The 22,836-nt window shown below is 44.2% G+C and overlaps 1 protein-coding gene across 1 annotated transcript; it reads left to right on the top strand.

Annotated features, from left to right (window-relative positions):
• Nucleotides 1-381: 381 nt before the first annotated feature.
• On the top strand, nt 382-22,044 carry GNB1L (G protein subunit beta 1 like). Its single transcript, XM_087705739.1, has 6 exons — nt 382-516; nt 2,350-2,478; nt 4,122-4,284; nt 9,050-9,148; nt 12,718-12,933; nt 20,481-22,044. Exons 1-6 carry the CDS (start codon nt 398-400, stop codon nt 20,745-20,747), a joined length of 993 nt encoding a protein of 330 aa, XP_087561865.1. The 5' UTR covers nt 382-397; the 3' UTR covers nt 20,748-22,044.
• The last annotated feature ends 792 nt before the right edge of the window (nt 22,045-22,836 follow it).

Below are 22,836 nucleotides of genomic sequence, written 5' to 3'. Positions count from 1 at the left end.
GCCGTCAAGAAAAGACCATTGAAATGAATGCTTTTGCTTAAAAAACAGCGCAAAAAATATATATTGGAAAACTACTTTTGATGACATGAGTTCTTCGGCTAATGACTGCAATGACTTATGACTATAATTCCGGGCTCGGTTACTTATGACTATAATTCCGGGCTCGGTTACAATCCTCGGTTGAGGATTGCCTGTAGCATTGTCCAAACCTGTGCATTTTGGATGAAATGCAGACGAAGTTGGGGAGGTTTTTAACTGTTGCCTGTAAAGGTTTTCTTTTTCAAAGTTTTATTTATTGCAAGACCACTGCTTGGTCAAGCAGCCTGGTTGAAGCAGCCTGTGCTTCCATCTTTCTTTCTTTTCTTTTTCTTTTTCAGGAAGTTCTAATTGTGTGATCATGGCAGCTGCTCCTGTGCCAGATCCTGTCTACGTTTTACGAGGAGCGAACAGTGCTATTAATACACTGTGTTTTCAATGTTCAAACCCAGATCCAGGTTTTCCAATTCTTTACTCAGGGTGAGTGAAGAAAGAGCATGCAATTATCTGGCACTGATGACATTACCTACCATTTTTTCGGACTATAAGATGCTCTGGAGTATAAGACTCACCTAGCTTTTGGGGAGGAAAACAAGGGGAAAAAATCTGCCTCTGCCTCCCAGCAATTTTCCTCCTTGCAGCAAACAGCAAACAGTACAGAAGATATACACTGTTTATGGTGTTACATTTCAGGCTATACTTGTACAGATGCTGTTAAAATTGGTGTGACTTTCTGGAAGTATACGTTATTGTCTACTATTTCAAAGAAGATACAATAGCACCGGGCCTCTTCAGCTCAAGCATTTATTCTAAAAAGCATTTTGTTAAGTTGTCTAGAACAATAATAAAACAGTCTTTAAAAAATAAGTCTAATAATTTGAACATTCTATAGGCATTTATAGTTATTGACTTACCTCCTTGCAGCAAACAGCCTGATTAGCACAAAAAAAAAAAAAAAAAAAAAATCTGCCTCCCAGCAATTTGCCTTGTGGAGCAAACAACAAGTTTCACTTTCAATTTCAGTGTGGGCCTCCCGATCATCAGCTGGTTCAGGCTGCAGGGATTGCTATAGCCTATTGCAGTCTCTGTAAACCCCATTTTCTGTTTGCTGCAAGGAGGAAAATTGCTGGGAAGCAGAGGCCAAAGGGTGATGGGTGGTGGGTGGATTGGACTACATTCAGGGTATAAGACACACCCAAATTTTCACCCTCTTTTAGGGAGGAAAACGGTGCGTCTTGTACTCTGAAAAATACAGTAGTTAGGGTAATGAAACATCTGCAAGAAAACAAGCTCAGAGAGCACCAAGGACCCTTCTCACAACTGACTGCAAATACAGGGGGAAGGGGGCGCTATGGCCTAATGGTTAAAGACACTGGGCTTGTCACCTGGAGAGCTGACAGGTTCGAGACCCGAGCTTCATGCAAAGGGAGAAGTTTCTGTTCCCTGCTCCTCCTCACCCAGCAGTTCGAAAGCATGCAAATGTGGGTAGATAAATAGGTACCACTTTGGTGGGAAGGTAGCAGCGTTCCGTTCGTCTTTGGCATAGTGCCATGTTGGCCACATGACCACGGAAATTGTCTTCGGACAACGCTGACTGACTCTGCCAAGAAACGGAGCTGAGCACTGTGCCATAGAGTTAGACATGACCGGAACAGGGAAAAATCTTTAGTTTTACAAATACAAAAATATGATATTTATACCGCCGCTTACTGGGTTTTATTTTACAAGTTATCTCATTGAAGTGGCTTAAAATCTATAACAGACCCACAGAAAAAGAAAAGGAACTGGAGGAGATGTTTCATTTTAATAAGAGATGTCATTATCTCATCTTTTTAGCTTCTGGCTTTTTTACAACTGTGGGCAACATCTATTGTATTAAACCAGGGGTCAGCAACCTGTGGCTCTGGAGCTGCATGTGGCTCTTTCATCCCTCTGCTGCAGCTCCCTGTCACCAGTCGGCGCCCCAATTTTGAGATGAGCTTCCGGTTAAGGTGGGGAGGGGAGGAAGAAGGACACTAGGAGGAGACTCTATGGCAAGGGGCGGGTTTTCTGTCAGCGCCACAATTGATAGGGCTTTCGGTTAGGACAGGTAGAGGAAAAAGGATGCCATGCTAGGAAGAGACTCTATGGTGGGGGGAGCTGGACTTCCGGTTGGCTCCAGAATTGAAGGGGGGTAGGGGGGCGTGCGCGCTTCCGGTTAGGACCTTTGTGGCTCTTTTGAGTGTTTAAGGTTGCCGACCTCTGCATTAAATGCTGAATCAGAATGTCACAATCATGGTTAATTCTCCTTTCCCTTTTTTGGTTTTAAAACAGATCTTCTAACGGGCTGATCCATATCTGGAATCTGAAGACGCACCGAGTCTGTGACAGCCTGAATGGCCACGGTGGAAATTCAGTGTACTATGTGCAAACATTATCCAATAGAAAAAATGGACTTCTTAGGTGAGTCTTTAACATTTAACAAGGCGTAATTCAAGTTTGGTGCGGTGGATTGCAAGTATAATCCTCGACTTACAGTTGACCCTAAAATTTCTGTAGCTAAGCGAGCCAGTTGTTAAGTGAGTTTTGCCCCATTTTATGAGCTTTCTGGCCATGGTTGTTAAGCGAATCTCCGCAGTTGTTAGGCTGGAAGCACAGTTGTTAAGTGAATTTGGCTGCCCCATTGACTTTGCTTGTCAGAAGGTTGCAAAAGGGATGACATGACCACGGGACATGCCAACCGTCATAAATATGAAACAGTTGTCAAGCATCTTGTTAGGGGTATCTCTGTTGGGAGACAGAAAGTAGTGCAGCGGAATGTACAGCTAGAGAGAAAGAATGTTGCTAGTAGAAACACACGAATAGAGTTTCAGACACTGCTAGTAAAAACAAGTAGCTTTATTACTGATAATTGCTTCATAAGCAGTGATAGTAGATATTAGTCCAAACACAATTCAAAGAACAAACAATAGCTTACAGTCGCAGTTCATGTTCCAGTCATCAAGTCATCAAGCATAGGACAAGCAGAGAGTGAGCTCTCCTGACTCCTTCTTATAGTAAAGTTAATTATACCTGATAAGTACATCCACTCATTTAAAGCAACAACGACCATTTATTGTTGTATAAAGATATATATTGCCTACCCAACACTAGGAGTATACTCCCAACATTCTCCCCTTTGGGTAGCCAATATATTTATATATTTATTCCCAACACATCTGAATATAAATCAGGTAATCACGGGAATACTGCAGTCATTATAATAGTGAAAAACGGCCACTTTTTTCAGTGCTGTTGTAATTATGAACAGTCACTAAATGAACTATTGTAAGTCAAGGACTTCTGTTATGTCCCGTCAGCGGCCAGCAGAGCTGGCAGCAGATTGGGACAGTGAGGAGGTTGGGGAGGAACATGGGCCAGTCCTGGAGTTTGGGGAAGGCTCTGATGATGGCTCTGCGTCGGAGGCAGAGATGGGGCCAGAGTCGTCTGCCAGTTATCAGCTCCCTTCAGAGTCAGACATTAGTGAGGCAGAAGAACAGCTGGAGCCTGTTCCCAATGTGCGCATGCACAGAGTTGCCAGACGTAGGGAACAACTAAAGAACAGGGGTCGACTTGGGAGTAAGGCCACAGGTGGACGATGAATGGCCCCTCCCAGTGGAAATAAAAGAGAAGCGAAAGGGGAGTGGAGTTTGCAGGAAACCATTAGTTCATGCCTGCATTCTTGCCAAGTATAGCGGTCGATATTGGCCTGTCCACTCTCCAAGTCTGATAAAGATCAATAATTATGAACTATCTTTTAAAGACTGTGGGAGAGGAAAGACTTTGCTGGAGACAAATTCACTGTCAATTAAATAAAAGGGGTTTATCGGGACTCGGACTCGGCTTCGCACTGCTGGGGAAGCCTAGCTCAGAGCAACTACCTGTAGTCTTAGGTCACTTGTTGAGCTGGACATTTAAGGCAGAGTTGACTGGGAACGTGGAGTTTCATTAAGGAACTGCCACGAAACCGAATGGCCCTGAAGACATACGCTAAACAACTAAATAAACCCCCGGGGAAGCGAATGAATATTCTTCCCAGTGACACGTAACCATTTTGATTGTCAAAGTCAGGGCCGTGACCAGAACATCTGCCTGTGGGACTTATCCGAAGGAAGGAACATCGTCACGGAAAGCCTTCTCACGGAGAATGTTGGATTCTGCCGATGTTCCCTTTCTGAGGTGACAGAGAAACGGACGCTCCTGGCCACGGCGTGGAAAGAGTTAGAAGAGGTAAGTCATTTCTCTAACACAGGGGTGTCAAACTCACAGCCCACAGGGTGCTTAGATCTGGCCCCTGAGGCAAACCGCAAAGGACAGCCCCACGGTGCCTCTGCTAGCGAAGATGGAGCTACGTTTTTGCCGGCGGAGACCTGCAGGAGGGCCGCCATCAGTGGTGGGAGCTCCTCAATTCTTGGTTGTTTTTCTGTCTTCACTGGAGGGAGAGATCCTGGGCTGGTGCCATGGCGTTTCTTTCTTTTTCCCATGCTTATTTAATTCTTCGGCAGCAACAAAAGTTTTTGTTTGTATTATGTTCTACGCTGTTATCTCCACTAAAAAATGTTAATTGAATAAAAAAGAATCGAGTAGGAGTACTAAAAATTGATAAAATAAAATAAAACCGGGAGGCACTACTGCAAACACGCTCCAGCTGCACCGGCTGCAGCTCTGTCCCCCCGGATTCAAATAATTTAGCAACCGGTTCTCTGCCCTAATGACCAGCTGGGTAGGTGAGGCTCGGTGGTCACGTGACTAGGCGGGTGTGGTCAACTCAATGTCACTCACGTCAATGGGCGCTTTGCCTTAGCTGTTACAATGTAATAAGGGTTAACCAGAGAGGCAGTTTCTGAAAGCAGGGTAATAAAGATTAGGCTAGAAACAACACCAGAATGTTTCCTTTCTGCTTTCCTTACAGGATTAGCCCTGTAAAGTGGAAAGAAACAAAAGGAGATTTCTTCCAACAACCGGTTCTCCGAACTGCTTAAAAAGTCAACAACCAGTTCTCCCGAACAGGTGCGAACTGGCTGAATCCCAGCACAGGACGCCGTGACCGAAAATGGGGCCTCGAGCTCCGTTTCCGCTGGCGGAGGGCTATCAAAACGGAACTCAAAACGAAAGGAGAAACGTTTCCCCTTTTGCATTTGAGCACGCAAGAAGGGACAGGAAAGGAGAAAGGGAAAGACGAAGGAAAGATGGGGAGAGAGCAAGGAAGGAAAAAGAAGGAGAGAAAGGAAGGAAGAAGAAAGGAGAATGAAGAGGGGAGGAAATAGAAGAAAAAGAAGGAAGGACAACACTGCTACGTCACGTGATTTTGATTCTGTGCCTCTTGTTTAAACAGCCAAGGATTGCATTGGCTTTTTTGGCTGCCGCCGCACACGGCTAGCTTATGTCTAAGTGATAAACTAATAAAAAAATTTGGAACACAAAGAAGCTCCATAAGACTTGGAAACCTCCTTAAACCCTGAGCCAAAGCACTTTGAGGCTTATGATTAACACGAAGACTTAATATGTGTTTACACTTGGCGGTTACCCAAAATAGATTTTTTTCCCCCTTGAAGCAGGTTCTGTCTATGAATAATATTCAAACAGGCATTTATTTGTTCCCGATTGCCCTAAAACAGAAACACGCATTTCTCTTGCCAATTTTCCAGAAACATGTTTAAAATGCCTTAGAAATGTGCAGGGGAAAAAGAACACATTTTCTTGGGGTGACCTGTAGCCAAAGAAGAACCTTATTAACCCCAGGCAAAAGGTTTTTTAAAAAAATCCACTTTTTTCCCCGGGGAAACCTTCTCCTTCTGGTTTTAAATTACATGCTAAGTAGGATATTATTTTCCCAAGGCCCGACGGCTACATGGGGGAAGATTCTGTCAATCTAGCCAAAGATGTTCATGCCACAACTTGTCCAATCTTGGAACAAGCAATACTGGTGTGTCAGACTGGGACTGGGACCATGTTGGAGGCCAATCCCAGTGAAGAGAAGTCCAACAGAAGACAAGGACCATGAGAAGTCTATGAAAAGGCAAGGTTTATGTTTGAGGCCAATCTCAGCCAAAAGAAGTCTCAAGAGACTTTTTGGTGGGCTGCTCACTCTCTCGTCGTCCTCCCTAGCTCAACTTATGGGCAAAAGAAAGGGGAGATGGGAATGCTAAGCATGTAGGTTCTTCAGCAGTGGTCCTTAAGCATGGCCACTTTAAGATGGATGGACTTCCGCTCACAGAATCCTTCATCAGCATGGTTGGCGGGAGAATTCTGTGTGTTAAAATCCAAAGTTTGTAAAGTAGACAGGGTTGAGAGTTATTGCTTTTTAAAGGAAAGGGAAGTGAAGAAGGAAAGGAGGGGAGGGGAAAAAGGAAGGGAGGGAAGGAAGGAAGGAAGGAAAGGAGAGGGAAAGGAAGGGAAGTAGGGAAAGAGACGCAGGAAGGAAAGAAAGAAAGGGGAAGGAAGGGGAAAGGAAAGGGGAGAGGAAGGGGAAGGAGAGGAAAGGAAAAGAAGGGGAGAGGACAGAGGAAGGGAAGGAAGGGGAAAGGAGAGGAGGGAAAGAAAGAAAAGGGAAGGAAAGGGAAAGGAAAGGAAGAAAGTGAAAAAAGGAAGGGAAGGTAGGAAGGAAGGAGGGGGAAAGGAGAGAAAAAGGAAGGGAAGGAAGAGGGAAAGAGAAGAGGAGGAAAGAAAGGGAAGGAAAGGGGTAAGAGGAAGGGAAGGAAGGAATGAAAGAAGGGGAAAGAAAAGGAGAGAAGAGGGAGGGGAAAGGAAAGAAGGAAAGGAAGAAAGAAAGAGACAAAGAGATCTAAATGGATAATAAAAATAAATAAGCCAGCTTCTTCCCATATTCTTCTTTTCCAAAAAAAAAAATGTACAGCAGGATCAGACAGCGCACTTCACAGTTGGTGCATCTCATCCAAAGTCCTCTGAATTTCGGCACATGCCTGAACTCCGCTGACTCTCTTGGTGGTACCCCAAAACAGAGCCAAGCATGACTTATCGTATCTCTCCCAAGACCCATTCAGGTGTTTTCCCTGATTCAGCCCAGCTTGCTGTCCTTCGCGTTGAAAAATGTGTCAGCCGTAAATTATAGATGTCGTGCGTCCTCTCCCCTACTGTGTCCCGTCCCCCCCCCCCATGTACACACACACTGCAGGAATTGAAATACAATCCACAAACTGTTCAAACTGTCGTTGGAACAGCTTGGTCTCGTTTTTTTGTTCTCCCCGGGGGAGAGCTTCGGCGCAAAGGCGCAGGGTTAGTTTTGAAGGTTAATTTTTAAGTGGTGTGTTGAATGCAACATGCTGGGTCGGCAAGGCCACCCTCCAGCTACTCGGTGTGCAGCCTCAAAAATGGCATTTCAACAAGCAAATTCATTTAATTTAATTTTATTTTTTTGTACAAGTGCATGAAGCTGGAAAGGAGGCCAAGGAGGAGGAAGGGAAAATAAAATCCGGGAGGTGGGAAAATATTGAAAGACTATTGAAAGAAATTAAATTTATCAAACCCCTCACCCGTGGCGCTCCTCCTGTTAGGGGTAGCAAATGGGTTGTGTCAACACATGGAGTCTTGTCGATGTTTCATTACCCAAGTAGGTAACATCATTGGTGCTAGAAAGAAGTGGGGTTTGCAGAGAGGAGGACGAGGAGGACTGTGGTGGTGTTGGAGAATATATGACAGCGTTCCAAATATCATGCAGAATTAAATCAGAATCCAAGGCAAAACTATCCTTAAAGTTCCAATTTAATAAGACAGACATGTTGACAACAAACTGTGGAATCCCAAATCTAAAAGCTTCCTGGGATTCCACCCAGTTGAAAGTTCATGATCTTATCCTCACACCCATAAATCCATCACATGGTCCAATCTTCTTCAGCCACGCTGGCATCTCCACCTAGCTGGTTCCAATCAGGTGCAGAGACAAAAGATGACCTTGGGCTTCTAGAAAGGAATGAAAGGAAAGAAAACAACACATTCCACAATTCTACTCCTTTCTATTCCCCCTCCCAATTACTACACTAATGAAACAGCATAATGAAATAATAGAGAGTGTGGCAGGCTAAAGATCCATGTAGTAATTGGGAGGGGGAATAGAAAGGTGTGTGTGCACACATATATACATATACATACATACTATGTATGTATGTATGTATGTATGTATATATTTTATTTGTGCTGATAAATAAATAAAGGGAGACTAGTATAGATCTATTTCAAGCTATTTAGCTCGCATCAGCTAGCCATACCCTTACTGGGATTTGAACCTGGGCTATATTACATACTAGGCAGACATCTTAGCCATTAGGCCACAGGCTCTTATCCGTTATCAGTGAAGCCAGGGTGAAAGGTATCTATTAGATTTTTACAACCCCTGGTAAGCCCCAATTATGGGAGGAAGCTAACTGCTTCCATCATCTGTCAATCGGCTCGTCACAAGAGTCCATCATGACAGAAACCCAATATTTTTACTGTTGCCTTTGTTATATTTGTGTTTTTTATTTGTGCTGATAAATAAATAAAGGGAGACTAGTATAGATCTATTTCAAGCTATTTAGCTCTCATCAGCTAGCCATACCCTTACTGGGATTTGAACCTCTCTCTATATATATATACATACATACATACATACATACATACATACATACATACATACATACACACACATATACATACATACATACACTACTATACACACACACACACACACACACACACATGGCTGTGTGTGTTTGTGTGTTCCAGCATAACTCTGGAACGTCTCAAGGTCATTGGCATATGTTAGAATGAACTTTCGTTGCATTCAGCTCTCAAAGGGTCACCACCACCACCAATATACACTAGATAAACATGGCAAAATAATACATTCATACATACAAAATTATGCATGTACCCATATATATTATATATGGGCTTGTTTGCCCCCAATCTCTTGTAAATCAGTGAAAAAGATTTCACTTGTGATTTGGTTCCTGGGTGTCGGGCTGGTGACCAATTCTACTTGTTTCTTTAATATCAGATTTGCGTTCTTGAGATGCCGTCTAAGACATCCGTCTGTACCTTGAAGCCGGAGCCCGATGCCAAGCTGGGCATGCCCATGTCTCTGAAGATGTGGCAGGTAAGCCAACAGGAGCTAATTAGGAAACACTTTCCCTACACAACGACCGGAAACGTATGAATCATCCTTTCCTACAAGAGTTATTTCTTTCGGGATTGTCCAAAGCCATCGGCTGCATGCAGTCCTTCAGAAGTTGTGGGAGCTTCATCCCTGGAGGCTTTCAAAAAGAGACTGAGCTGCCATCTGTCAGAGATGGTGTAGGGTCTCATGCTTGGCTGGGGGGTAGGGGGTTGGATTAGATGATCTACAAAGTCCCTTCCAACTCTGTTAATCTGAATCTATCTAAGATGATCAAAGGCCTGGAGGCTAAAACATACGACGAACGGTAGAAGGAACTGGGCCTGGCTAGTCTAGTGAAGAGAAGGACCAGGGGAGACAGGAGAGCAGTCTTCCAATATTTAAGGGGCTGCCACAAAGAGGAGGGGGTCAAGCTATTTCCCAAAGCACCCGAAGATCGGACAAGGAATAATGGATGGAAAGTGACCAAGGAGAGATTCAACCTAGAAGTAAGGAGGGATTTTCTGACAGTGAGAGCAATCAACCCATGGAACAGAAGTTGCCTTCAGAAGTTGTGGGAGCTTCATCACTGGAGGCTTTCAGGAAGAGGCTGGATTGCCATCTGTCAGAAACGGTTTAAGGTCTCCTGCTTGGAGGGGGGGAGGGGTTAGACTAGATGACCTACAGGCTCCACCAATTCTGTTAATCTGTTCGCAGTCTCCCAAGTGCAAATGATCTCCTTTTGCAACCTTCCGTTGAGGAAAACCCATGGGTGGGGTGGGGGTGGGGATTCACTTCACAATCGTGGGACTAACTTAACAACTGCATTAATTCCCTTAACAACCCCGGCAAGGGGAAGGTGGTAAAACGGGGAAGCCAGACTCACTTAACCGTGGAAATTTGGGGCTCGGTTGCGATCTGAAGTCGAGGACCCCCTGTGTATAAATCACATCCTTCGCTGGAAATGTTCGTACATGTGTTTTCTTAAGAACAATCCCGGTTGCACAATACAGCCGTTCCCACCCTGTGGGAAAAAGAAGGGAAGACGTGTGTGTGTGTGTGTGTTGCTTGTGTGTCTGTGCGCCCGCACATATGCAAATTGAACCTCGCCCAGTTGGCCTGGAAAATGTGTGACTTGCCTCCGAGGAGTTGATCGGTATCGAGACGCTAATAAAACATCCACATGTAAAGCAGGGAAAATATCAGCCTGCCTGGAGCCCAAACAAACTGACGGAGCAGGCTACCCGAGGTGCTGCACAAGCCGTAAATCCATACACAAATGAAACAATTGCGCAATCGCACACCCATCAGCATGTTCTATAGCAATTAGGACCACCCAATCCAATCTGGGTCACTCACTGCGACCAGGGGTTTAGTCTTCCGAGCTTTTGGATTGGTGCTGGAGCCCATCCTCAGGGAATGTCCCTCTAGCAAAATGTGTGCTTTGGGCTATTCTATGCATTGTCTTGCTATTGTTGGCCGAGCAGGGACAAAAATAGCCAGGGAAAGGATTGAAGCGTGGGAAACGGGCCCAATGTCAATCAGGGAGTGCTGATCTATCACCAACTTATCAGGTGCTTAAGAGACTGAAGAATTGGCTATCAACCCCCCAATCAACAAAAAGCCACAGACAACAAAGGTAAATATTCCCTTCGCACATATGTGCTGGTCGTTCCCGACTCTAGGGGGCAGTGCTCATCTCTGTTTCAAAGTTGAAGAGCCAGTGCTGTCCGAAGACATCTCTGTGGTCATGTGGCCGGCATGACTCAATGCCGAAGGCGCATGAAACGTTGTTACCTTCCCACCAAAGGTGGTTCCTCTATTTTTCTACTTGCATTTTTTACTTGCTTTCGAACTGCTAGGTTGGCAGAAGCTGGGGCAAGTAACGGGAGCTCCCTCTGTTATGTGGCGCTAGGGATTCGACCCGCCGAACCTACGACCTTTCTGTTGGAAAAGCTCAGGATCTTAGTCAGTGAGCCACTGCGTCTCTTTTACATACAACGAAGCACCACATAAATACTACACATGCATTAAAAGTTCTCTGAGGATGGGCTCCGGCACGAGTCCGAAAGCTCGGAAGACTAAACCTCTGGTCCCAGTAACCAACCCAGATTGGCTCCTGCCACATTATCCTGGGATGTGTATAGAGGTAGTCCTCGACTTATGACCACTATTGAGCCCCAAATGTGTATCGCTAAGTGAGACCTTTATTAAGTAATTTCCCCCCCCTCCAGTTTTATGACTTTTCTTGCCGACATTCGTTAAGTAAATCCCTGCAGCTGTTAAATTAGAAACACGGTTATAAAGGGAATCTGGTCTCCTCCCCAACCCCCATCGACTTGGCTTGTCAGAAGGTCGCAGAAGAGGAACATAAGACCCATGGACATACAACCGTCATAAATCTGAAACAGTTGCCAAGTGTCTGAATTTTGATCACATGCCATGGTTATAAGTGTGGAATATGGTTGGCGTGCCGGAATCCAAAAGAGCAATGGGCGACGCCTCGTGTAGCCGGAGAGATGTGTCTGTGTGGCACTTCTGTTCCGGATTCTGTTACTGCCTGACATGCTTTGGGCACGTGTGCGCTTAGCATGCGCATGCACAGTAGTAAAAAAATTGCTTCTGCATTGTCAGGGTTCCAAATAGCATCCAAAAGTAAATCAGAGTCCGAGGCAAAGTATTGCTCAAAGTTTCGATTTATTAAGAGAGCCACGTTGGCACATCTGGGAAAACCCGAATCTGAAAGCTTCCCGGTTTTCCCCGCCCTGTTGAAAGTTCAAGATCTTTCCCCCACAAGCCCATCACATGGCCCAATCTCCTCCTGCCATGAAGAAAGATTCCTCCCATCCAGTTCCGGTCAGCTGCAGAGACAAAGGATGACCTTGGCTTTCTAGACGGAATTTTGTTTTGACTATACAGCATCTAACTCCGTACAATCCCCCCTCCCATTTTTCCTCAATAGAAAAGGCATAGTGGAATAATAGAAAGTGTGGTAGGCCAAAGATCCAAGAGGAATATGGCTGCAAGCGCAGAAGCAAAAAACAAGATGGCGCCACCATAGGCTCCGCCAATAGAACCAGTTCAGGGGCGTGGCCATCCGAGTTACTACCTACTAGTCCGAACCGGTAGGAAGCCACCTCTGGTGCCGTAGGTTCGCCCTCATGGCGCTAAACCATTAATTGTTCTGTTTAGTTGTTACCGAATGCAGACTGCCCGAGTTGGAAGGGACCTCAGAGGTCTTCTAGTCTAACCCCTTGCTCAAGGAACAGACCATATACCATTCCATGGACAAATGGCTGTCCAATCTCTTCTTGAAAGCCTCCAGTGCCGTGGTAACTTTCAATTGTCACTAACCAAACCATTGTAAGTCAAGAACTACCTGTAGTCTGGGGTCACCTGTTGAGCTGGACATTTAAGGCAAGAGTTGTGTTCAAGGAAAGCTCGACTAGGAACATGAAGTGTGAAAAACGGTCCTTGGTCAACTTTTTTCAAGTTGGTCACTAAAGGAACAGTCGTAAGTCAAGGTTTGCCTGGAATTGCCTTCATTCTCTGTTTGCTGTCTCTTCTCTCAGCCCAACACCGGCTCGCATCCTCACCTCCTGGCCGGCTACGAGGACGGATCAGTGGTTCTGTGGAATGTGTCCATGGGGCGAATGCTGAGTCGGCTCATATGTCATAAGGAGCCTGTCATGAGTCTTGACTTCGATGTGGAGAAGACCAAGGGAGTGTCAGGCTCCTCGGAGAACAAGCTTTGCGTCTGGAGCCACACCAGGCCGGAGAAGCTGGAGGTCAGTCTCATCGACCCTCCCTAAACCCATCTCTTCATTATTATTATTTTTGCACGAACAGTTTCATAGACTTGCAAAAGTATTTAGGCCCTGCCTAATTGCATTTGCCCAAAATTGGAAATCAAATAAGTTACCAACAGATGAAGAGAGAATTAAAAAAAAATAGATTAGACTATGCAGAGATGAACAGGTTGACTTTGAAAATAAAGGATAAAGAGGAATTGGAGAACTTCAAGACATGGAGAAGATTTTATGACTAGAAAAAAGAAACCTAGAAAAGAAAGTAAGGGGAAGATACAGAACCCAGACAAAGGGGGGGGGAATAGGGGGGAAACAGAAAAGAAAATACTACATATACAAGTATATATTCAAGAGTGAGATATAAAGGGGGAAAAACATAGGATAGATTAGCGAAGGTAAGGGAATAAGAAATGATACTAAATTATATTTGGGTTTGCGGAAATACCATCCCCAAGAAAACATAAACTGATATTTGAAAGAGACACCTATAACAACAGAAAAAGAAAGGGAGAGAGGAGGGGAGGAAAAGGAGGGATGGAAGGAAGAGGTAAGGAGAGGAGGGTGGAACGGAGAGAAAGAGAAGGAGAAAGGGTAGGAAGGGGAAGAGGAAGAGTAGGAGTAGGGGAGAGGTAAGGGAAGAAGGAAGGGGAAGGAGAGGAGGAAGGAATGAAGTAGAGAAGAGAGGGAGGGAGAAAAGAAAGGGAAAATAAAGTGGTGTTACAACAGGCGGAAGGGATGGTAAATAAAGCAACCCAAATTGTATATTATAACCTTTTAAATGGAATAACAAATCTATAAGGATGACAAATGTAAAGAAGAAGAATAACTGTGAATGTATATCTATAATTGTAAGTAAGAAAGGCCATCAGATGGGAGAAAACCCCGTCTTGCTTAGCAACATAAATGTTGGGCTCAAATGCGGTCATAAGTCGAGGACTTGCCATTGCAATTGGCAATTTAATAAATTTGTATGCCGCCCAATCCCATAGGACTCAGGGCGGCTTACAGAAGATAAAAATAAAAGTTAAAAAGTAACGAGATACCCAGATAGCCTGCATATAATTCCCATTTTTGTCTGTGAAAGAAAAGGCCCAATATTTGAACTGTGAACAGTATATGGCTGTATATCGTGGGAAGCGGTGGCTCAGCAGCTAAGACGCTGAGCTTGTCGATCAGAGAGGTCAGCAGTTTGTAAGTTCGAATCCCTAGCGCCGCGTAACGGAGTGAGCTCCTGTTCCTTGTCCCAGCTTCTGCCAACCTAGCAGTTGGAAAGCACATAAAAAATGCAAATAGAAAAACAGGAACCACCTTTGGTGGGAAGGGAACGGCGTTCCGTGCGCCTTCAGCGCTGAGTCATGCCGGCCACATGACCACGGAGATGTCTTCGGACAGCGCTGGCTCTTCGGCTTTGAAACGGAGATGAGCAGCGCCCCCTAGATTTGGGAATGACTAGCACATATGTGCGAGGGGAACCTTTAGCTTTACAGTACATGACTGCTACATTTCTGGCTTGGGAGCCAGCCGGAGATTGAAACGGAAGAAAATGCACGCTCTTTTTAGCAAGCGCAATGCTCCTCCAGGGAGCAACATATTTAACTAGGGCTGCGCAGCTTCGAAAATAATTTAGGAAAAGATGTCGGAAAACTCATCCAAGTCTAGTGAGAATGCTGGAGAAGAGAAGGAAAAAAGATTTTGAGTTGTGATACCTAGCAAGGCCGTAAATAGAAAAGAGCATTGGGAACTGGGGTGATGGAAGGGAAGTTAGAAGATACGATTTACGATCATTCTTGAGTTCTGTGTTGGCTCCCAGTTCTCAAAAAAAAATCTCTCCAAGTGGAAACGGTGTTTGTATTTGGTGTCCCACGCAATTGAAAATCCGGAATCTGCTAATTTTGACAAGCCCTGCATGTCATCGCCTTTCCTAATAATAAATTTGGGGTCGCGTGCCAATCAAATTGCAGCCAAAACAGGTTCTTGAGAAAGACCAGGCGTTATTCTACTTGCAGCCATGTCTAGCCTTGCCAAAATATGGGGAAAAAATGAAAATTTGAGGGCCACAGTAGCCCATTAGGATGGATTAAGATTAATAAATTGAAGTCTTCTCCTCCTCTTTCTTTCTTTTCCTCCTCCTCCTCCTTTTCTTCTTCTCTCTTCCTCCTCTTCCTCTCCTTTCTTTCTCTCCTCCTTTTCCTCCTCCTCTTCTCCTCTGCCTTGTCTTTTCTCTGCCTCTCCTTTTCTTCCTCCTTTTCCTCCTCCTCCTTTTTCTTTTCTTTTCCTCCTTCTCCACTTCCCCCTCCTCTTTCTCTCCTCTTCTTCCTCTTCCTTCTTCTCTTCCTTGTCTTTCTCGCCTCCTCTTCCTCTTTCTCATCCTTTCCTTCTTCTCTCTTATCCTCTTTCTCTCTTCCTCTTCTTCTCTGCCTTGTCTTTCTCTTCTCTTCCTCTCCTTTTCTTCCTCCTCTTCTTCCCCCTCTTTTTCCTCCTCCTTTTTCTCCTTTTCTCTTCCTCCTCTTCTCTTTTCCTCTTCCTCCTCTTTCTCTTCTTCTCTCCTCTTCCTCCTCTTCTCTTCCTTCTTCTCTGCCTTGTCTTTCTCTCCTCCTCTTCCTCTTTCTCCTCCTTTCCTTCTCTCTTATCCTCTTTCTCTCTTCCTCTTCTTCTCTGCCTTGTCTTTCTCTTCTCTTCCTCTCCTTTTCTTCCTCCTCTTCCTCCCCCTCTTTTTCCTCCTTTTTCTCCTTTTCTCTTCCTCCTCTTCTCTTCTCCTCTTTCTCTTCTTCTCTCCTCTTCTTCCTCTTCTCTTCCCTCTTCTCTGCCTTGTCTTTCTCTCCTCCTCTTCTTTCTCCCCCTTTCCTTCTCTCTTCTCCTCTTCCTCTTCTTCCTCTCCTCATCCTCTCTTTCTCTCCTCCTCCTCTTCTCCCTCTCCTCCTCCTCCTTCTCTGCCTTGTCTTTCTCTTCTCCTCCTCCTCCTCCTCCTCCTCCTCTTTGTCCAGACTATTATAAACCCCTATTAAATTCTTCCCTTCTATCCTTTTGAATTAATAATATGAAGCAGATGGGACATTATGTGGACATTCCAAGCTCCTGAGATAACTATGGTACTCCACTGTCACTCCATTGTTTCTATAGCAGAATTTGTTTTCAGACGCTCTCATTCAATAATGAGCCATTTCAGGATGGCATGACGGAAGAGTGTTTGAGGTGGCCCAGTTCCATTGGGTAGATCAGGGATGTCTAACCTTTACAGCTTTAAGACCTCTGGACCTCACTTCCCAGAATTCCCCAACCAGCCATTCTACGAGTTGAAGTCCACACATCTTACAGTGGCCAAGGTTGAGAAACGCTACTCTAGAGTTGGAAGAGATTTTGGAGGTCACCCTATCTTTCATACACTTGGCTGTCCAGGCTCCTCTGAAAATCCTCCAGTGATGAAGGATGCACAACTTCTGAAGACAACTTCTGTTCCACTGGTTAATTGTCCTCCCTGTTAGGGAGTTTCTCTTCAATTCCAGGCTGCTTCTCTCCTTGATTAGTTTCCATCCATTGTTTCTTGACCTGGCTTCTGGTGCTTCGGAGAAGAATTTAATCCTCTTCTTTGTGGCAGCCCCTCAAATATTGGAACAGTGCTATCATGTCCCTCTAGTCCTTTTTTTACTAAAGTTTTTTTTTATTTTTCCATTTTTATAACCTATTATCACATGTATGCTATTGCATAACCAACATCATCTTGTATTATTAAATGTTTACATCAATTCATCCTACCAACAATTCCCCAAAACCAATTATTGGCTCTTCTGCTCTCCATAAACCATATTTGTACTTTATCTATCATTTTCTTCTCCCTCTCTCCTCCCCCTCCTTACCTCCTTTCTTCCCTCTGCCCTTCCTCTCTCCTTCTCCTCCCTCCCCTTACCATTCCTTATTTCTCCTCTTCTTCCCCCCTTGCTCTCTCTCCTATCCCTCTCTTCTTCCCTTTCTCCTCTACTTCCCACTCTTCATCTCATTTACTTGGTGTATTTGAGCTTCTGAGCAAGCTCCCTTTCATGTTGATGGTATTTATAATTCTTTTTCAATGTACATATTTAATTCTTCTCCTCTTTTTTAGTAAAAAAAAAGTGATATAACAGAAAAGTATACATATATAGTCATTGTACTTTTAACCCCCCCCCCAAACCTAATTTTGGTCGAGCTGTAAACCTGGTTACAATTCCCAGCTTTTCTCATCATTATCTTTATATAGTTATACATCCTTACATGCCCCCAATTTGTGATTCTGTCTTTTTATCACAATAGTTTCCCATTGTAGGTATATTTCATATTCCCTCTCCATTTTTCTATACCTTGAATTCAGTGGTGGGATTCAGCCAGTCTGCACTTATTCGGGAGAACCGGTTGGTAACTTTCTAAGCAGTTCAGAGAACCGATTGTTGGAAGAAATCTCCTTTTGTTTTTTTCCACTTTACAGGGCTAATCCTGTAAGGCAGGCAGGAAGGAAACATTCTAGTGTTGTTTCTAGCCTAATCTTTATTGACCTGCTTACAGAAACTGCCTCTTCGGTTAACCCTTATTCCATTGTCACAGCTACGGCTAAGCGCCCATCCACCTGAGTGACCTTGAGTTGGCCAAGTCCACCCAGTCACATGACCACCGAGCCCCACCTACCCAGATAGTCATTAGGGCAGAGAACCGGTTGCTAAATTATTTGAATCCCACCACTGCTTGAATTAGATTACCCTTCGTTATCTCTAGATGACAATCTTTGCTCTTCAGTGTTCATTACACTTCCCTTAATGTATTTTATAAAGTAACAAGGGGTAAACATCTCACTTTATTCATCATCTTAAAAGTTCTATATATGTCCATGTTTCATATATTTTAACCCATGTTTAGTTATCCTTCTATTGTCATATTCACTCAATTCGCAACTCAGTTTAATTATCATGCTTAAAAGGTAAATCACAAAGTTCTGCTTTACAAGCTCCCCATATCAATTTCATATTTATCCATACTCCATATATTTTAACTTTTATTTAGTTATCTTTCCATTATTATGTTCAACCGGAGAACAACTCCATTTTATTATCATATTTAGGAATAAAGCCCTTATCTTAACTTTATATTTTCCCATATAGTAGTTTCTAATTATCTGGTTTTTTTCCTGGTAAGTTTTTTGTCCCGCTTCTCTGTTCCTGTCTTCTCCCTTTTCTTTATTTTAACACATCTACTCCCTTCAAATTTCCCCAAGTGACCAAAGGAATAATTTATATTCCTCTTTGTTGGGGGATAACCTCCTGCTTCAATTTTCCTTATACCACTAACACCCTCCAAGGCTACTTTTGTCAGCTTTCTTTTCCCTTTTGTTAGGATGCCTCCCCTTTTCACAATTTTCCCTACACCATTGCCGGGACCAAAGGAGTTTTTTGTCTGCTTTTTATTTTCCTCTGCTTCTATCCCTTCAATGTCTCTCCCCCCCCCCCCCCCCTTCTTCTTTGAGTTATTCTGTAGCTATCTGCTTCTCTGGTTGAAAAATTCTAATTAGGCCTGATTTTACTGATTTATGTATATTCTTTAAAATTCCACATGGTTCTTCAAATTCCCAGTTTTCCATGATGTCCAGTTCCAAAGTTACAGTTAATTATACAGGTATGCAGTTCTTGTTTCAGAGTTCTGTTCCACCTTAAGTTTGTCAGCTTCAATTGCTGTGGGGAGAAGCGATGGCAGCCATCTTAGTCTTTTGTTCTACCTTAATGTCCAGATCCAAAATTGCAGTTAGTTACACAAATCCCATTTCGAGACTCCAGACCACCTTAAATTCAAACCGGAAGAGAAGCTGGGGCCATCTTACTTTTTTGCCGAGCAAAAAGAAGGAAGAAGAATTAGAAGAAAGCAAAACAAAACAAAAACCCTTCGTATTTTCCAGTTTGGAAATATGTTATTATTCTGTTGTTATTCTTTCCCTTACCGGGTCCGATCTCTTGTAGTTGCTCACAATATATCACTTGAAACAGGCTTGCAATCAACTAGATTTCGGTATTTTCCTTTGCCTCCTACTTTTCAAAGTTCTGATATATGGCAATTGGTTAATTAAAACTTCCCGCACAGTCAAAGTTAGGTTATCAGTAAGAAGAAGTGCTTTTGGGGGGGGGGAGGGGGAGTTAAGATTTATCAATTGGAAAAAGTTCAAACAGAATAAATCTTCCAAAGTGTTTCTTTTTCAAATCCAAAACCAAGTTTAAACTTTATGTTTGAGTGGGTTTATCATTTCTCTGCTTTCTCCTTGCTGTCCAAAATCGTTTCGAGTAAATAACTTTTGGAGGGGCTGGTGTTTCAACCCTCCATTTTCCCTTTCTTTGTTTCGTTCTTTCTTTCTTTTTGGAAAAGTTCCAATATTGACCACCAATATTATTTATGTTCTCAAGATTTCTTTGCCTTTTCCAGATTTGATTTATGGCTGTGGTTAGATAAAACTATCTTACCGGCCGTTCATCTCTCCGAACCCTCCTGTTCCTTTTGCTTTGACAAGAAGTTCAGCCGTCTTATCAGCCATATTTATAGGCTGTCGCCCCGACTCCAATTCAAAAGACAAATCTCCGGCCTACGAGGGATCTGTTGCCTCCCCCTGGGTCTAATGAGTCGCTGTCCTTTTCGCCCCCCCCCCCTTCCAGGAGAGGTTCTGGTCCAAATGGACCTCGAAGTTGGTTTGTCAGACAGGGTTCATATGGGGCTCTTGAGAGCCCACACACCCTAACTGTCCAGCTGAAGAACTTCCTGTTGACTCCTAGTCCTTCTTTTCTATAGACTAGCCAAACCCAAATCCCGCAACTATTCTTCGCTGACTGTAAACCGCTTAGAGAGGTCTGGAAAGCACTGTGAAGCGATATATAAAACACTAGTTATTGCTAGTGTCCTTCCTTCCTTCCCGCCCTCCATCCTTCCTTCCATTCTTCTTTCCTTCCCTCCCTCCCTCTATGGTGCCCAGTAGTTAGAATGCAGTACTGCAGGCTGACTCGGCCCACTGCCAGCAGTTCGATCCTGACTGGCTCAAGGTTGACACAGCCTTTCCATCCTTCCAGGGTGGGTAAAAGGAGGACCCAGATTGTTGGGGGGCAATAGGCAGACACTGTAAAATGCTATAAATTGGAACAGTGCTATCATGTCTCCCCTAGTTCTTCTTTTCTCTAGACCAGCCCTATCCAATTCCTCCAACCATCCTTCATATGTTTTATTCTCCAGGCCCTTCATCATCTTAGCTGCTCTTCTAAACCACAGGTAGAATTTGGGTCATTAAACGCAGAAGACAATTGCAAGACGCCTCTCTAAGTATGTTTGTAGATTATAAATCACGTCATAGTGTCAAAATATTGATAGGGAGGGAAATGGCAGGAAGTGGAGGATAAAGATGGCCTCATTTCTCCATTATTTGGGGAGAAATGAGGTCATCTTTATCTGAGTGTTTCTTTTGTTTTTCCTTTGACCACAGAAATAAACTTTTGCTATGCTCAACTTTCCACATCTGATTTTTTTTCACCCCATAGCTTCAACAAACGTACCAGCTGACCAACCCAGGGATCTCCGAGGTGAGACTACGTCAAGACAAGAAGATCTTGGCAACAGCCGGTTGGGATCACCGCATCCGTCTCTTTGGCTGGAAGAAGCTTAAGCCGTTAGCTGTCTTAGACTACCACACATCTACCGTCCATTGTGTAGCCTTCTCAGATCACAACCAGCCCGGTGAGAGGCTAATGGCAGCTGGCTCTAAGGATCACCGCATCAGTGTCTGGTCAATATATAATCAGACATGAAAGGAGGACTGGAGAAGACTGACATTTGTGGAGCTCCAAAATGAGAGAGAACCAGTGACTGTCCTACAGGATGGAAGGAGAACATCAATCAATCATTGTCCTAAAGAATAGAAGAAGAACATCAACCAGTTGATGTCCTACAGGATGGAAGGAGAACATCAACCAGTTGATGTCCTACAGGATGGAAGGAGAACATTAACCAGTTGATGTCCTACAGGATGGAAGGAGAACATCAACCAGTTGATGTCCTACAGGATGGAAGGAGAACATTAACCAGTTGATGTCCTACAGGATGGAAGGAGAACATCAACCAGTTGATGTCCTACAGGATGGAAGGAGAGCATTAACCAGTCGATGAAAAAAAGAAAAGGAATGAAAAGGGACTTAATAGCTGCTGGAAAGGATCCAGAAGGAAAGCTGATGACAGCTCAATTGCCAGATAATAAAACTTCCCTCCTGCTTGGGCGGGGGGTTGGACTACATGACCTCCAAGGTCCCTTCCGATTCTATTAATCTGCAAACTCTGATGCCATAATTAGGGGAGACCCACCCAGTTTCCAAATTGTCTGGCAATTATCCAGGATATTTATCAGGATGAAAAGGATAGGTTATCTCAAACTCTTCCGATATTTCCTTCTCCTTTCGTGGCCCATTCCTCTTCATTTGTGACCGACAATTAGTTGCATCCAAAATCTCCTTTCTCCATCCACCCAGCCCCCTCCCTCCATCCACTCCACTTACAACAACACTGAAAAAAAGTGACTTTCACACTTAACAACCATTGCAACATCCGTGTGGTCACGTCAAATCGACACAACGGCATGGAATTGCTAAGGCAACATGTTGTGCATGGAATTAGCCTGAATTTTTAAAAATATCGAGGCGAAGCTGAACAGGGCTGTAAAGAAAGCATTTATTTAACCCCGTCCCAGAAACCGAAAGGTTAAAAAAAAACACAGTTTCAGCATTTCTGTTGAGAGAAACCTCAAATGCAGGCAAGTTTGAAACCGTCTGAGCAAGTATTCCCTGCTTTTAAAATATGCTCTGTTGACCGTTCGCTGTGAATGGGTATGCTCTTATTTGATCATTGTCTGTTGGGGGGGGGGGCGTACAGGGAGTCCTCAACTTAACGACCGCAGTTGAGCCCAAAGTTGCTAAGTGAGACCCAGGGCCGGGTTTAGATGAAAAGAGGCCCTAGGCTATTCCACTTATGAGGCCCTTTCACCTCCCATTTTTAAGTTTGTAAATTACATGAGAGACAATAAAATACATCATTACTGTAATATATATCAATATATATCAATATATATAGCTGGACTCCTGACGGAGGGCGGCTCTGCTCTGCGGCAAAGGCAGCGAGGCCAGCCGCCTCCCCTGCTGCGCTCAGCTGCCCGGCTCGGCCCCCTCACCCTCACCTGCCTGGCCGCTGGTGGGCTCCGCGTCAACAGGGCGGCTACTGGGAGCGGCCGCGCCTCTCGCCCGACTGCCGGTGCTGGGAACGTGGGCGGGCTCCCCAACTGCCGCGGTGCTGGAACGATCTTAACCAATACATTTTTATGTTTGTTTATTAGTCATATGCGTAGAATTTCTCCTTATTTTCGGTTCAGTGTTTTAGTGTTCACTGTTTTTAGAATAGTGTAATTTTAATTTTGCTAACAATTTGAATGTAGGCCCCTCTTGATCTTGAGGCCCTAGGCTGAAGCCTAGTTAGCCTATAGGAAAATCCGGCCCTGGTGAGACCATTGTTGTGTGAGTTTTGCCCCCTTTCTACGACCTTTCTTGCCACCCTGGTTAAGCGGTTAATTAAATCTCTGCAGTTGTTAAGTTAGTGCAGGGGTCAGCAACCTGTGGCTCTTTCATCCCTCTGCTGCGGCTCCGTCTCCCAAAATATGTGTCACGACCACCAATATGCAACACTTGCCAGCAGGCAATTTATTGAGTTTTTCGACCCCCCCAGTAGGCCAACCATGGATAAATCCAAGAAAGGAAAAGTTTCAGAAGAAAACATAACCTTTAATTCAACTATATATGTTAGTTTTGTGGGTGCTCGGGAAATAGGCAGGCACGGGAATACTGAATCCAGTTTTGG

This window comes from Thamnophis sirtalis, unplaced genomic scaffold, assembly GCF_051295495.1.
Source record: "Thamnophis sirtalis isolate CommonGarterSnake01/CBP01778 unplaced genomic scaffold, rThaSir2_p1.2 scaffold_2, whole genome shotgun sequence".
In the NCBI taxonomy this organism is placed as follows: Eukaryota; Metazoa; Chordata; class Lepidosauria; order Squamata; family Natricidae; genus Thamnophis; species Thamnophis sirtalis.
Note: the sequence above shows the minus strand (reverse complement) of the source record. Positions and strands in the feature narration are given on the sequence as shown.

Excerpts from the sequence above, each read along its gene's own strand:
- GNB1L (XM_087705739.1), top strand. The coding sequence starts at position 398 with ATGGCAGCTGCTCCTGTGCCAGATCCTGTCTACGTTTTACGAGGAGCG. Across the intron at positions 2,479-4,121 it reads AGAAAAAATGGACTTCTTAG|TCAGGGCCGTGACCAGAACA; the intron begins GTGAGTCTTTAA and ends TGATTGTCAAAG. Across the intron at positions 9,149-12,717 it reads TGTCTCTGAAGATGTGGCAG|CCCAACACCGGCTCGCATCC; the intron begins GTAAGCCAACAG and ends CTCTTCTCTCAG.